Source organism: Dermacentor variabilis, chromosome 2 (assembly GCF_050947875.1).
Source record: "Dermacentor variabilis isolate Ectoservices chromosome 2, ASM5094787v1, whole genome shotgun sequence".
Classification (NCBI taxonomy): domain Eukaryota; kingdom Metazoa; phylum Arthropoda; class Arachnida; order Ixodida; family Ixodidae; genus Dermacentor; species Dermacentor variabilis.
The window spans coordinates 246,866,083-246,880,872 of NC_134569.1; the positions used below are offsets into that span (position 1 = coordinate 246,866,083).

The following is a 14,790-nucleotide window of genomic DNA, read 5'->3' on the forward strand; positions in this document are numbered from 1 at the left end:
TTTTAGCTCCGGGTCTGCTCGTTGCTGTTTAGTGAGGTCTTCCACGCTTATTATTCCGAGGAACGCGTCGTTGTCCTCGTCGTCTTGCGGCGGGAGATCGATGGGGGCACGTGATAAGCAGTCGGCGTCAGAGTGTTTTCGTCCAGACTTGTATGTTACAGTGATGTCGTATTCTTGTAGTCTGAGGCTCCACCGTGCCAGCCGTCCTGAAGGGTTCTTTAAGTTAGCTAGCCAACACAACGCGTGATGGTCGCTGACCACTTTGAATGGCCTGCCATATAGGTAAGGGCGAAATTTTGCTGTAGCCCAAACGATGGTGAGGCATTCCTTTTCCGTTGTAGAATAATTGTCTTCCGCTTTTGACAATGACCGGCTAATGTAAGCTATCACGTGTTCATGTCCATCTTTTCTCTGGACTAAGACGGCACCGAGGCCTAGGCTACTGGCGTCAGTATGGATTTCGGTATCGGCGTGCTCGTCAAAGTGCGCAAGTACGGGCGACGACTGCATGCGTCATTTGACTTCTTGAAATGTGTCGGACTGCGGCGTTTCCTACTTGAACTCGACGTCACATTTAGTTAGCTGTGTCAGCGGCTCAGCGATGCGTGAAAAGTCCTTGACAAATCGCCTGTAGTAGGCACACATGCCAAGAAATCTACGCACTGCCTTCTTGTTGATGGGTTGCGGGAACTGTGCAATGGCAGCTGTCTTTTGCGGGTCTGGACGGACACCAGATTTGCTGATTACGTGGCCTACGAACAAAAGCTCATCGTAAGCGAAGCGGCGCTTTTCTGGCTTCAGAGTGAGCCCTGATGACTTGATGGCCTCTAGTACTGTTGCAAGCTGCCTAAGGTGATCATCGAAATTTCCGGTGAAGACAACGACGTCATCCAAGTAAACGAGACAGGTCTGCCACTTCAATCCTGCTAAAACCGTGTCCATCAAGCGCTGGAACGTTGCAGGCACCGAGCACAGTCCAAATGGCATAACCTTGAACTCATAGAGGCCGTCTGGGGTGATGAAGGCGATCTTTTCGCGATCTCTTTCGTCGACTTCTATTTGCTAATAGCCAGACTTGAGGTCCATCGACGAGAAGTATTTAGCGTTGCAGAGCCGATCCAATGCACCGTCTCTCCGTAGGAGGGGGTATACGTCCTTCATCGTGATCTTGTTCAGACGACGATATCATCATCATCATCAGCCTGGTTACGCCCACTGCAGGGCAAAGGCCTCTCCCATACTTCTCCAACAACCCCGGTCATGTACTAATTGTGGCCATGCCGTCCCTGCAAACTTCTTAATCTCATCTGCCCACCTAACTTTCTGCCGCCCCCTGCTACGCTTCCCTTCCCTTAGAATCCAGTCCGTAACCCTTAATGACCATCGGTTATCTTCCCTCCTCATTACATGTCCTGCCCATGCCCATTTCTTTTTCTTGATTTCAACTAAGATGTCATTAACTCGTGTTTGCTCCCTCACCCAATCTCCTCTTTTCTTATCCCTTAACGTTACACCTATCATTCTTCTTTCCATAGCTCGCTGCGTCGTCCTCAATTTAGTAGAACCCTTTCCGTAATCCTCCAAGTTTCTGCCCCGTAGGTGAGTACTGGTAAGACACAGCTATTATACACTTTTCTCTTGAGGGATAATGGCAACCTGCTGTTCATGATCTGAGAATGCCTGCCAAATGCAGCCCAGCCCATTCTTATTATTCTGATTATTTCCGTCTCATGATCCGGATCCGCCGTCACTACCTGCCCTAAGTAGACGTATTCCCTTGCCAGTTCCAGTGCCTCGCTACCTATTGTAAATTGCTGTTCTCTTCCGAGACTGTTAAACATTACTTTAGTTTTTTGCAGATTAATTTTTAGACCTACTCTTCTGCTTTGCCTCTCCAGGTCCGTCAGCCTGCATTGCAATCGATCCCCTGAGTTACCAAGCAAGGCAATATCATCAGCGCATCGCAAGTTACTAAGGTATTCTCCATTAACTTTTATCCCCAATTCTTCGCAATCCAGGTCTCTGAATACCTCCTGTAAACGCGCTGTGAATACCATTGGAGAGATCGTATCTCCCTGCCTGACGCCTTTCTTTATTGGGATTTTGTTGGTTTCTTTATGGAGGACTACGGTGGCTGTGGCGCCGCTATAGTTATCTTTCAGTATTTTTACATACGGCTCGTCTACACCCTGGTTCCGTAATGCCTCCATGACTGCAAAAGTTTCGACAGAATCAAACGCTTTCTCGTAGTCAATGAAAGCTATATATGAGGGTTGGTTATATTCCGCACATTTCTCTATCACCTGATTGATAGTGTGAATATGGTCTATTGTTGAGTAGCCTTTACAGAATGTAGCCTTTACGGAATCCTGCCTGGTCCTTTGCTTGACAGAAGTCTAAGGCGTTCCTGATTCTATTTGCGATTACCTTAGTAAATGGTTTGTAGGCAACTGACAGTAAGCTGATCGGTCTATAATTTTTCAAGTCTTTGGCGTCCCCCTTTCTTATGGATTAGGATTATGTTAGCGTTCTTCCAAGATTCCGGTACGCTCGAGGTCATGAGGCGTTACGACGATAATTGACGCAGAAACGTAGAGTTCTGTCCTTTTTCTTCACCAGGACAACAGGGGAATCCCACGGGCTTTTCAACGGCTGCATGATGTCATCGCGCAGCATTTCGTCGACTTGTTCTCTTATAGCTTCACGTTCTCGCGGCAAAACTCGGTAAGGGCTTTGGCGGAGTGATCGAGTGCACTCCTCGGTGATTATGCGATGCTTGGCGACTGGGGTTTGTCGAATCCTTGATGACGTCGAAAAGCAGCCTTTGTATCGTCGGAGCAGACGTCTGAGCTGCTGCTGCTTAATCACGGGGAGACCTGGATTAATGTCGTAGTCTGGTTTGGGAACCATGCTCGTCGGGGTAGATGCGGCGGAATCCGAGAGGACAAATGCTTTACTGGTTTCCAGAATTTCCTCGATGTACGCGATCGTCATGCCCTTGTTGATGTGCTTGAACTCCTGGCTGAAGTTTGTCAGCAACACTTCAGTCTTCCATCCATGCAGTCGAGCGATCCCTCTTGCGACACAAATTTCACGGTCTAGCAGTAGACGTTAGCCACCCTCGATGACGCCTTCTACGTCGGCAGGAGTTTTGGTGCCGATGGAAATGACAATGCTGGAGCGAGGCGGGATGCTGACTTGACTTTCGAGCACGCTTAAGGCATGGTGACTACGAGAGCTCTCTGGCGGCATCGCTTGATCTTCAGACAGGGTTATCAGCTTCAACTTCAGGGCAATGACTGCGCCGTGTTGGTTTAGGAAATCCATGCCGAGAATGACTTCGCGTGAACATTGTGGGAGGTTAATGAAAGTGGCAGGGTAACTCCGGTCATGAACGGTAATTCTTGCCGTGCATATTCCAGTCGGCATAATCAGGTGTCCTCCAGCGGTCCGAATTTGAGGGCCTTCCCATGCAGTGTTAACCTTCTTCAACTTTGCGGCGATGTGTCCACTCATGACGGAGTAATTGGCCCCTGTGTCGACTAAGGCGGTGACTGCGTGGCCGTCGAGAAGCACGTCGAGGTCGGTGCTTCTTTGTCTTGCGCAACAGTTTGGTCTTGGTGTCGGATCACGGCTGCGTCGTGTTGAACTGAAGCTGGAACGCCGTGTCATCAAGTCCTCGTTCGTCGGTGTAGTCTTGGCTGCCGTCGGGACGGCGGCGTGTCATTATTATGTCGTCAAGATGGTCTCTTCGTCGTCTTCGTTGGTGGCAGAGGATCTTCGTCAGTTCGACGAACAGCAACCGCACCTCCATCGGTTGCTGCTTTTAGTTTTCCGGATATGGGCTCGTAGAGCGGCCCCGGGCAGGGCCGGTGTATGGTCGGCGCTGCGGCAACAGGTAGCGGCCTGGTGACGGCGAACGGGACGGTCGTCGAGGGCCCCACTGAGTAGCAGAGAGGTAGTAGGCGATATCACATGGGCGCTCTCCAAGCTGTGGACGCGGCACGTTGACAGCGAACCCTCTCAGTCCCAAGTCGCAATATGGGCATCGGCGATACACATGGCCAGCTTCTCCGCAGTGATAGCAGAGCGGGCGGTGGTCGGGGGCTCGCCAAATGTCCGTCTTCCTCGCGTAGGTGCGCTGGGCAACGGGTGGGCATGCTGGCGGCGGCGGACGACGAAACTGTGTCGTCACTGGGCCCTGCCGTGGGCGCGGAGGCTGAATGTGACGGTGGGCTACAGCGGCATATGTCATCGCTTGCGGCTGAGGCTGCGGCAATTCCAGGGCTACTCCGAGTTGTTGTTGGAGCTCCTCACATACGACGTCGGCAATCGAAGCCACTTGAGGCTGTGATGACGGGAACAGCTTCTGTAGTTCCTCCCGCACGACCGCTCAGATAGTCTCGTGCAGGTCGTCGGTGGCCAGTGACTGAACCCCGGTGTAGCTTGTCGAATTCGTGCGGCGGTCGAATTGCCGGTTTCGCATCTCGAGTGTCTTCTCGATGCTGGTGGCCTCGCGAAGAAACTCGTCGACGGTCTTCGGTGGGCTTCGTACCATTCCGGCAAAAAGTTCCTCCTTCACACCACGCATGAGTAGGCGGACTTTCTTCTCCTCGGGCATTTCAGGGTCGGCGTGGCGGAAGAGACGGCTCATTTCCTCCGTGAAGATCGCGGTTGTCTCATTAGGTAGCTGCACCGGGGTTTCTAATAGCGCTTGGGCTCGTTCTCGGCTCACGACGCTTGCGAATGTCTGCAGGAAGCCGCTACGGAAAAGTTCCCAGGTCGTTAAGGTGGCTTCTCGGTTCTCGAACCACGTCCTGGCTGCGTCTTCCAATGCAAAGAAGACATGTCACAGTTTGTCGTCGCTGTTCCAGATGTTAAACGCAGCGACTCTCTCATACGTCTCAAGCCAGCTTTCCGGGTCCTTGAAAATTGAACTGCGGAACGTCGGAGGCTCCCTGGGCTGCTGCAGCACGACGGGGGACGCTGGGGCTGCCATTGGGGTGGACTTGGTGGCAATCTTCCTGCTTGTCTCAAGTAGAAGTCAGGCTCTGGGGCAGTCCTTGCAGTCGGCGGCTAGCACACTGGTCTTGAGCGATGTTGGTATTGTCCTCAGGCTTCAGGCTTGGATCGCGGCTTTGCGGGGGCGTTCGGTACATGAACGCACAGGCACCTCCACCAGATATCACGTGGTGGTGACGTTGAAGAACACAGTAGCAATACTGTGAAAGACAAAACTAACCCATTGGGCGAACCTGTGCCCACAAAAACAGGCTACGCTTATAGCACAATGATAGCGGCAAACACGGTCGGCGATCGTCAAAATTCTGATCTGTGGGTCAAGCGCGTCGGCTTTTATACAGCAATCATCGAATGTTCCAGACTAATCGTTGGGACCCGCGTGCCTTCCACGAAGTTCTACATCATTCGTGTCAGGCGAATAAATCAGATAACACAAGGTCCGGTGACAACAGACAGCGGATAGAAGCATCGAAAACTTTCCAGAAACTTCGGATACGTGCAGGCGCGTCCCGCGCTCTGCGATAACATTTGTTAGGCGGCGAAACGTGGTCGCCCGATAAAGATAAGTACACGTGTCAATATATTCCTGTAGAGAAGTGAACACATGGCACTGTCCAGCGGAAAACACATGAAGTCTGACACAATGCTGTATCTTGGCCAGAAGCTATCACAGGTTAACATGCTGGTAATGTTCCATAAACAAAGTACCTATAGTGCATGAGTATCCAGGTAAGCCAGCTATGAAATTAAAGATGCCAAATCACTAAAAGGGAATGAGATCACATGATCAGCCAGACTCGCCTTGGGGATGACCATGTTGAAAAGAACGAGAAGAAAGGGGGTTAACCGAGGGGCCCCATTTTTATTAGTCATATCATAAGAAGCCAACAAACACTGACACCAAGGACAACATAGGCGAAATTACTTGTGCTTAATAAATGAAATAAAGGAATGATAAATTAATGGAAATTAAAGTGGATGAAAAAACGTGCCACAGGTGGGTACATTGTTTTTTGACGACCAGGACGTGGAGGATTGGCTTGAATCATACGACCAAGTAAGCAAGCACGACAAATAGGATGATGCGCATAAGCTCAACAATGTCATATTTTACTAGACTGACATCGCCATTGAGTGGTTCCGCAATGCGAGACTGACCTTACTGCCTGGTTGGCCTTCAGAACAGAACTCGTGGAGCTATTCGGTCGTCCAGCCATTCACAAGTTGCACGCCAAACAGAACTTATGTGGACAAGCTCAACAATGTGGGGAAACCTACACAAGCTACATTGAAGATGTGGTCGACCTTTGCAAGCATGTCCAGCCATTCATGGCCATTCAGCCATAGGTCAAACACATGTTGGTGTCAATGACGATGCATTTCTGATGCTTGTCACCAAGAACCCACAAACGGTAGCCGACATTATTCAACTGTGTCAGAGCTGCAATGAGCTGGCACCATTCTGCACACCATTCTTTTGGTTCACCTACTTTGCGGATCACACCATCTCGCTTAATATGCTCGAGCTCATGATTAACTCGGTCACGCAAGGGTAAGGCTATGCGACGCGCAACATGAATTGCAAAAGGTGTCGAGTTCGGCTTTAGTCTGATTTTGTATTCTCCTTTTATCGCTCCTAGACCACTGAAAAGCTGCGGGTAGGAAGCTTCGACGGCTGTTGCGCTACTGACCGAGCCTGCAAATTTAATATCTTCCAGAGCCTCAAGCGCTGGGAGACCCAAAAGTGCGGGGCGTAATGGTGAGACCACGTACACGATTTGCTGGACAGTGCTTTGTTTCCACTGGATAGTGGCATGAAACTTTCCCAAAACATTCAGCGGCTCATTCGACGGGCCTGTTAGGATTAGGTCGCACTTTTCTAGCCTGGTAGGCAAACCGGGAAACGTTGAGGTCGCAATGGAAACTTCGGCACCGGAATCTACTTTAGCGAACACCGGAGTGCCGTTAATGACGACCTGTACATACCAAGAATTGGAGTACTCCCCGTTCACTGCACCAACGAAATACGCCCCCTTGTCCATATGGAGAGATGAAATTTCCATCACGTGCAGCCTTTTTACGACGTACAGCTGCAAAGTGCCGGAACAACCGCAGTAGTTGCGTTTCACTGCTTTTGCTGGGCACGAGGCTCTGGAGTGCGCTCCTTGACCGCAGTTGGGGCATGACCCGGGGGTGCCTGGTCAGTAGGACTGTGCTCTGGGGCGCTGAGCTTGTATTCCAGGTGAACAGTTCTTCGACGAGCTGCCCTAGTGCTGCCCTTGCTTGCTGACCGTGCCAAGATTGCTGGTCACCACTACCAAGGGTTCGTTGTCGGCTTCTCGTAGTTGCTGCTGCTGTCATTGGACGGTCTCCTTTAAGCGCGCTTTTGCCAAAGCGCTGGCGAGAGTCAAATTCGCATCCATTTGAAGCGACTCAAAGAGCTTAGCATCCCTGAGGCCGATCACGAACCTGTCGCGAATCATGCGCTCTTTTTCCTTGTAGTCGCACCGGTCCGCCAACGTGTGCAACGTGGAAACGAATTGGTCAACTTACTCTCCAGGTTCTTGAATGCGACGGTGAAAGCATGCGCTCTCGTAAACAAGGTTCCTTGCGGCGACAAAGTGCTTGTCGAACTTCTTTGTGACGACTTCGTATTGCTTCTGTACTTCTTCGGGTAATGCAAAAGTAGAGAAGATTTCTCTTGCTTGCCTGCCCATCGTATAAAGTAGAGTCCGGACCTGCGCTTCTTCACTCTGCTCATTTAGGCCCGAGGCGAAGTGGTAGTCATCAAAGAGTTGCATCCAAGAAGGCCATTTGGACATCTGGTCGAAGTCAAACCTTGACGGAGCTGGAACCGAAAACATGCCGTGAAAGGGCTTGACTGCGTTGTCTTCTGACATGGCGCTGGTTAACGAAGTTAAGGCAATGCCCCGCGAATGCCAGAGAATCCCACTTCTGACACCATGTGGTGTTTCGGCCCTAACCAGATGCCGAGCGCAGCCGGGCAGCCGGCAGGAAGGAACTGAGCCTGGCTCCGATCCCAGAATGATAACAACAACAACCTTTATTTCACGCAAGCAGCATATCTATATAGCAAGCACTCATGTGACAAGTGACGTCACGGACAGACGTTTCAGGCATCAGGGCGAGAGCGCCCGATAATGCAGACACATGACACACGGCACAGGCGCTATCAGCACAATACTGTTACGCCGACCACAACTGGATTCTCTCCATGCTTCTTACTTTACAGGCATGAGCCCTCGTGCACGCTAGACACCATCCTTCCATACCACCTCGATGTGAGTGAGTCGACGACAGTTTCTCAAGTCACTAAATATGCTGAAGACTGCCAGCAGATTGCTTGCTCCCTCACCGCTGCTGATCAGCAAGGCCAGAAGCACCATCACGGTTTCTCGAAGGCTCCAATGTCTTATACCCCCGACTCACTTGTGTGGCTCTGGATCCCGTCAACCAGCCCCAGTCAGTCGACGAAACTTGTTTCGAAGTACTGCAGCCCTTACCATGTTGTCAAGCAAAGTCCACCAGTGAATGACGTCATCGAGCCGCTTAAGCTATCTTCAGATCAACGACGACAAGGGCATGAGATCGTGCATATAGACTGGCTAAAGTGAGTCTATATATTGGGGGCATTCGAAATCAGTACTCCTTTTATAAAACAGACATGGTCGTAGTAAGCAAACCAACAATGGCAGGGAACAACGCAAAAGCCTTAAGGTTCTCAATCATCTCCTAGCATGAGCAGTGCACATTGCTTCCCCCAGCAGCAATAATATTCATTACTGCACATGAAAGGTAATGACATGCAGGAATAGATGTAGTAATACCAAACAAGCAAAACAAAGACAAAGGCAATGTCAGATGCAGCAGAAGACAGCAAACAAGTTCAAATTCTGGAATAAACAAACCATTGTTCAACTAGCTGAAGCAGTCATCAATTTTAAAGGGGCCCTTAAACACTTTTTATTGCAGTCGAGACATGCATTTGTAGTTAAAATAGTGTATTCATGCGGTTAACATGTTTTGGGGACCTTGCACACTTTCCGAAGACCACCCACCCACCCACCTACCCACCCACCCATCCATCCATCCATCCATCCATCCATCCATCCATCCATCCATCCATCTATCCATCCATCCATCCATCCATCCATCCATCCATCCATCCATCCATCCATCCACCCACCCACCCACCCACCCATCCATCCATTCATGGTTACGAAAAGGGTTCTACTTAAATTGAGGACGATATAACGAGCTATGGAAAGAAGAATGATAGGTGTAAGGTTAAGGGATAAAACAAAAAGCAGGCTGGGTGAGGGAACAAATGCGAGTTAATAATAAGTTTGGCGATTATCTTGTCGGCAAGCTGTTCAAGCTGGAGACGGACCATAAGCCGTTGGTTCCCATCTTCACTTCGAAGAGCCTTGACAACCTGACACCCAGATTACAGAGGCTAAAGATGAGAATGATGCGATACCAGTACGTGATTGCATACGTTCCAGGCAAAGACCTTCTAGCCGCAGACACACTTTCCAGACCACCTCTAGAAGACACAGAGCTCGAAGAAAACATGGAAGCTTTCGTATGCTCTTTGAAAACCTCTTTTCCCATAAGGGAGCATTGCCTTTAATGGTTAAAGGTATCCCAACAAACAGACCCTGTTTGTGCACAACTTCGCCTGTGGAGCAAGAAAGAAGAGTAGCCTTCTAGGCAAGATTTACCAGTGGACCTAAAACCTTTCTACGAGCATTGACACCAGCTCACTCTGGAAAACAATTTACTCCTCTGCGCTGCTCGAGTTGTCGTCCCGGCCTCTTGCCAAAACAAAGTCCTCTTACATGAAGGTCACTTCGGCATAACAAAGACACTTGCTCGAGAAAGAGATTTTGTCTGGTGGCCCACTATAGGAGCTGATGTCACGTCCCTGGTGAAGCAATGTCAGCAATGCGTCAAAACAAGAAGTAACAGAAAAAGTGCCACTAAAAAGTTCTGAATTTCGAGAAAGACCCTGGCAACGCAACGTTTCACTATAAGAGCCAGTGGTGGTTGATAGCAACAGATTATTATTCAAGATACCCTGATCTGGCTCGGCTCGAGAAGCTTACATCCGCAGCTGTAGTCAACCACTGCAAGTTATTTTTTGCATGCCACGGGATTCCTGAGGAAGTGGTTTCTGACAACGGCCCACAGTTTTCGCCGACTGAGTTTTCACTCTTCACTCAGGACTATGCCTTCAAGCACATTACCTCTAGCTCTCACTATCGTGACAGCAACGGACTTGTTGAGGCTGCAGTAAAAATCATCAAGACTTCCATGACAAAGACGAAGGACCCTTACTTGACGCTTCTAGCTTACAGGTCAACTCCTTTGAAGAAGGGGTATAGCCCTGCGGAACTACTGATGGGTCGTTGGCTAAGAACCAAGCTTCCTCTTAGTTCCACCAAGCTGACACCCCAACTGCCAGATCAAGAGAGCCTTCGGAAGTTCGAGGAACAGTACCGGAAATGTCAAAGGAAAGGCTTCGACACACGTCATGGAGTCCGTGACCTGCCGGAGCTATTCTACGGGGACGACATCTGGTTGACAGACCTCAAGTGCAAAGCGACAGTACAAGCCCCAGCCAACGAGCCTCGGTCCTACTGGGTTGACACTGACACTGGTGCTGTACGCAGGCACAGAGCCCAGCTAGTTCGCTATTCCCCTGCTATAACCAACGCAGAAAATGTTTGTATCAGTGACAGCATAGCAGACGCCCGTTCATGTTGCCAAGACACTTCTCACATACATACTAGAAGTGGGAGGTGCGTGAAGCCGCCTGCTGCAGTGAACTTCGCTTGCTCTGTTGGGGAGATGTTGTTTATGCTGCCATCTAGTGAAAGCAGGGAGACATAGTTCCCCGTGACTGCGTGTGGTCGGCGATCTGGCAGCATGTGATCTTGATATAGAACACGTCTGAGGGACCATTAAATGTGTGCGTATGTGACTCCTTGTCTGGCCATCTCGCTCTTCCTTCCTGGCTACAACAATATTCACAGTTGCAAATGCTACTTGCGGAATGTGTTTTTTCACCTAGCTTGGGGGGTGGTTCAGAGCCCTTTTGAGGATGGCAAAGGAATAAAGAAACATTTATCTGCAGGAACATATCTTCTGTACAGAAACATGTATTGGTCTAACGTTCAATGTAGGCCCATTTCTTGTCAAAGGTGATTGTATGACATAAAAAAAGCAAGTTTTTTAAAATAAAATATTAATTGGTAGCACAGCACTAGTCTTGTGTAAATGGGTTCCTTGTTGTTGCCGTCTTTTCGAGCTGTTTAACCTTGAAGTATGTCGTGCCAACTTGCCCACACAGAAGTACTCCTAAGTCAAGAGTCACACTAACTTTAGAAACATATAAGACCTCATCTACAAAATATGATTAGGATATTTCAGTTAAACCTAAATATAACGCTGTCAGTAAAATCAGCACGGGATGAGCAAACAAGTTTCTTAATTATTATGCAATAGGAAAAAAATGAATTTCAATGACAAAAAATTTTCATTTTTTAGAACATGAGAGTCAGCGCCCTAAGATACGGTTTCAGGCCATCTTGACAATATCTTGACATCGGCAATATGAAGCCTGTGAAGCTTTTATTTCCACTATGCCACTGCAGCTTATAGCATCACCCGCAGTGAGACAATGCTATCAGAAAGCCACTCTCCACACATTCCAACCAATGCAGCATCAAAACGCATCAGATGCCGGAAAACAAGCTTCACTTTAAAATCGGGTAAAAGAGCAGGCGACATGGGTACACAGAACATGCAGTACTTTCGTAGCAGGCTTATTCCTGAAGCGTCCATTTTGAAAGCTCCGATAATTACCTTACACATCACAACTTCATTGAGCCATGGTGTTTGTGTCTGGTTTAACTTTTACCTTTACTGCTATTATCATATTTTCTGGGGTATAAGATGCACCCCCTACTTTGCAGGGCTTTGGAAGAAAATATTGGTATATAAGACACACCTGTGTGCAAGATTCACCTATTTTAACTCTGTTGGCATAATGAAACAATGCATGCTTATACATTCATCACAAAATGCCATGCTTGCCCATTTCAGGACACTAAATTTTCTAAAAGCTGCAAATTCTGAGAAAAGAAACTTACATCAACACTTCTTTTAGGTGCAGAAAACCAACATTCATTGCACTTCACTCAAAGCCATTGAAGATCAAGGACCTTGCCCTCACGCGCAACTCAAGCCGCTTCGGCCAGCAGAATCGTTAGGTCATTGTCGTTGGCATCTGAATACCTTTTACGAGACATTGCAGGAACATCGCTGGCATTGCTTCTGCAGTGTGGTGTGCTCGGGACAAACACACAAACAATCACAACCTTGATCACAACATGCCTGAGCTAGTAGAACCAGCCTGAACACAAGCATACAAAAGCGAAATAGGCACCTGAAGCCTGACACTCTGGGCCTTCTCACGTAGACAACTGATGATAATGATAACCAAGTGATGCTATCTACAATGTGTGTATTTCGGGCTCCACATTGTAACAATAAAAATTGCAGCACACTTTATTGTACCAGTTTTGTGGATTTAACCTCTTGTTTTTTAACTAAATTATAACGACAAACTTCGTATGACCTCCAGTCACAGAGGCGCTAGTAATGGCCACGCTGGTGACCATTACTGCTGACACTGCACTGCTTACATGGCAAGCTCTAGGGGCTGACATTTGCATTGACTTTCGCTTTAGTGTTAATAGTACAAGCCTCAGTTTCTTTCAAAACACTACTTCGCACTTTTTCTTTTACTCATAAAAAAAAACAGTTCACATATTGGTCATGCCAGCACGCATAGTTTTATTCATATTTAAGTTGCACCATTGTATAAGATCTACTGGTGCAAGTTTTTGAATTAAAACATAACTTAATGCTCAAGAAAATGCACTACTTTATTTTAATACATGAAGCAACACATGGAGGAGATTCTCATTTCTTAAGACCACTGCAATACGATAGCACATGAGAGTCAGAGTGTTTAACTAAACATAGTCCCGGTTCAGTTTGGGTTCAGCATGCTCCGATTTTATTTTGATTAAGTTCCAGTCCAAAAAAATTAAAATTTAATACAGTCCGCGAACCAGTTCAGCACAATAACCTTTAACCTGCCTGATGGTAGCGTGCTGCACAGTGGTCTATGGGCTTGTCCGCATGGCACACGTGCAGGCTTTGTCAGGAGGCGGAAGAAATGGACTTGCTGGCACTAGGGAGACAGAAATTGATGTCTTTTTGTGTGAATACCAGTGAACTTTAATGCAGTACGCCTACAGCAGCCATACGCATACAGCCATTTTAGGCACTGTCTTCGCAAGAGCATGTAGTATTGCGGTGCGGCGCCTTGACATGTCCTGCCTCTTTTCCGCATGTCCTTTTATTTTCATCTATATTGACTACAAAAAAACGGCAGAAATTTATAGGGGTTCTTGAATAGCAGCGATGCTACCACTGCATCAATTATGCTGAACTGCGCTGAGACATGAACCCTGCTACATCCTGCTACACTTCAGCAACACATGAGAAATCTGCACCCATCCGGCACGGAAGGGGCTGCTCGGGCTTTCGAAATCGGAAATTAGTCCTCAAGTGACGTTTCTCCGCTCCATCAAAAGCAGCGTGGAGTGGACCAGCAGTTGCGTTAACTTCGCAGTGGACTGAGTTAAGCCTCCCCAGTTAAGCCTGGATCTTAGTGCTGTTTCATTCCTGGGCTGTTGTCTATTTTCAACATATTCCAGCCCGCTGTGTGCAGGTTGCTTAAGAAATGGGACAGCATTGCTTTTCAGGCAGCAGCGAGCGATTGTGCCATGCGAGACCCCACACTTCTCTCCTGTATGACCAATGTATAATGGTAATCGAAGTTTTGGACACTGTATCGTGTCGTGTCTCATTAAATTTTTTAACATAATGTGCATGATGTCACAGACATGGCAGTCGTGAACAATTTTTCCGCTATTCAATTTGTCGCCTATCCATCCTTTTTGTTGGCGAGGTGATTTCATGGCTTTCAAAATGATGTACGGCAGCTATTATGATTTTGGTCGACTTCACACTAAACAGCACCTTTTGACGCTGGATGCTGACGAAGTGCCACTGGTTAAGTCTAGCTGCATCATACATCCATAAAAAAAATGTGGTGGCAGCTGCACAGCAGGTTGTCACAGCGAGGTGGCTTCCAGTATGTTCGGACCAGTAAACTGCCTCGGTGATTGGGCATGAGGTCACGGGCTATAGATTGGCGGCCAGAGTTGAGGTTGGGGCTTGCGGGCGACATGCCACGGTAACTACCATGAATGGTTTTGCCGGACTGAATTCGCTCATCACAGCCTAATCAGACAGCGTTGCAGAGTCAAAGGTCATGTGCATATATCTGCACTTCGCGATGGTGCACAAAGCACGTCGAGCTGCAGGACGAGCGAAAGCAAACTGCCCCCGCAGTGTTGACCATGGCAGTAGCAGTATTTCAAGTATGTAGTGTATCAGTCAAGTACAGCACAGGGCAAAATTAAGTAAACTTTTATATATATATATATATATATATATATATACCTATATATATACTGTATACACAATGCCCTGATGACTTCGAGCGTACCGGAATCTTGGAAGAATGCTAACATAATCCTAATCCATAAGAAAGGGGACGCCAAAAACTTGAAAAATTATAGACCGATCAGTTTACTCTCCGTT

General features: G+C 48.1%; 1 protein-coding gene across 4 annotated transcripts in view; it reads left to right on the forward strand.

Annotated features, from left to right (window-relative positions):
• Window positions 1–14,790, forward strand: part of LOC142573220 (sorting nexin-4-like) — a 117,707-nt gene that overhangs the window by 91,695 nt on the left and 11,222 nt on the right. Inside the window, exon 11 of one of the 4 annotated variants that reach the window (XM_075682811.1) lies at window positions 12,218–12,604. The exons of 1 other annotated variant lie outside the window; for it this stretch is intronic. In XM_075682811.1, the coding sequence (XP_075538926.1) occupies window positions 12,218–12,433 (216 nt within the window). In that variant the 3' untranslated portion in view covers window positions 12,434–12,604. Of the gene's footprint in view, window positions 1–12,217; window positions 12,608–14,790 lie in introns of those variants that run through there. 2 more of the 4 variants (XM_075682812.1, XM_075682814.1) reach the window with 2 other exon arrangements.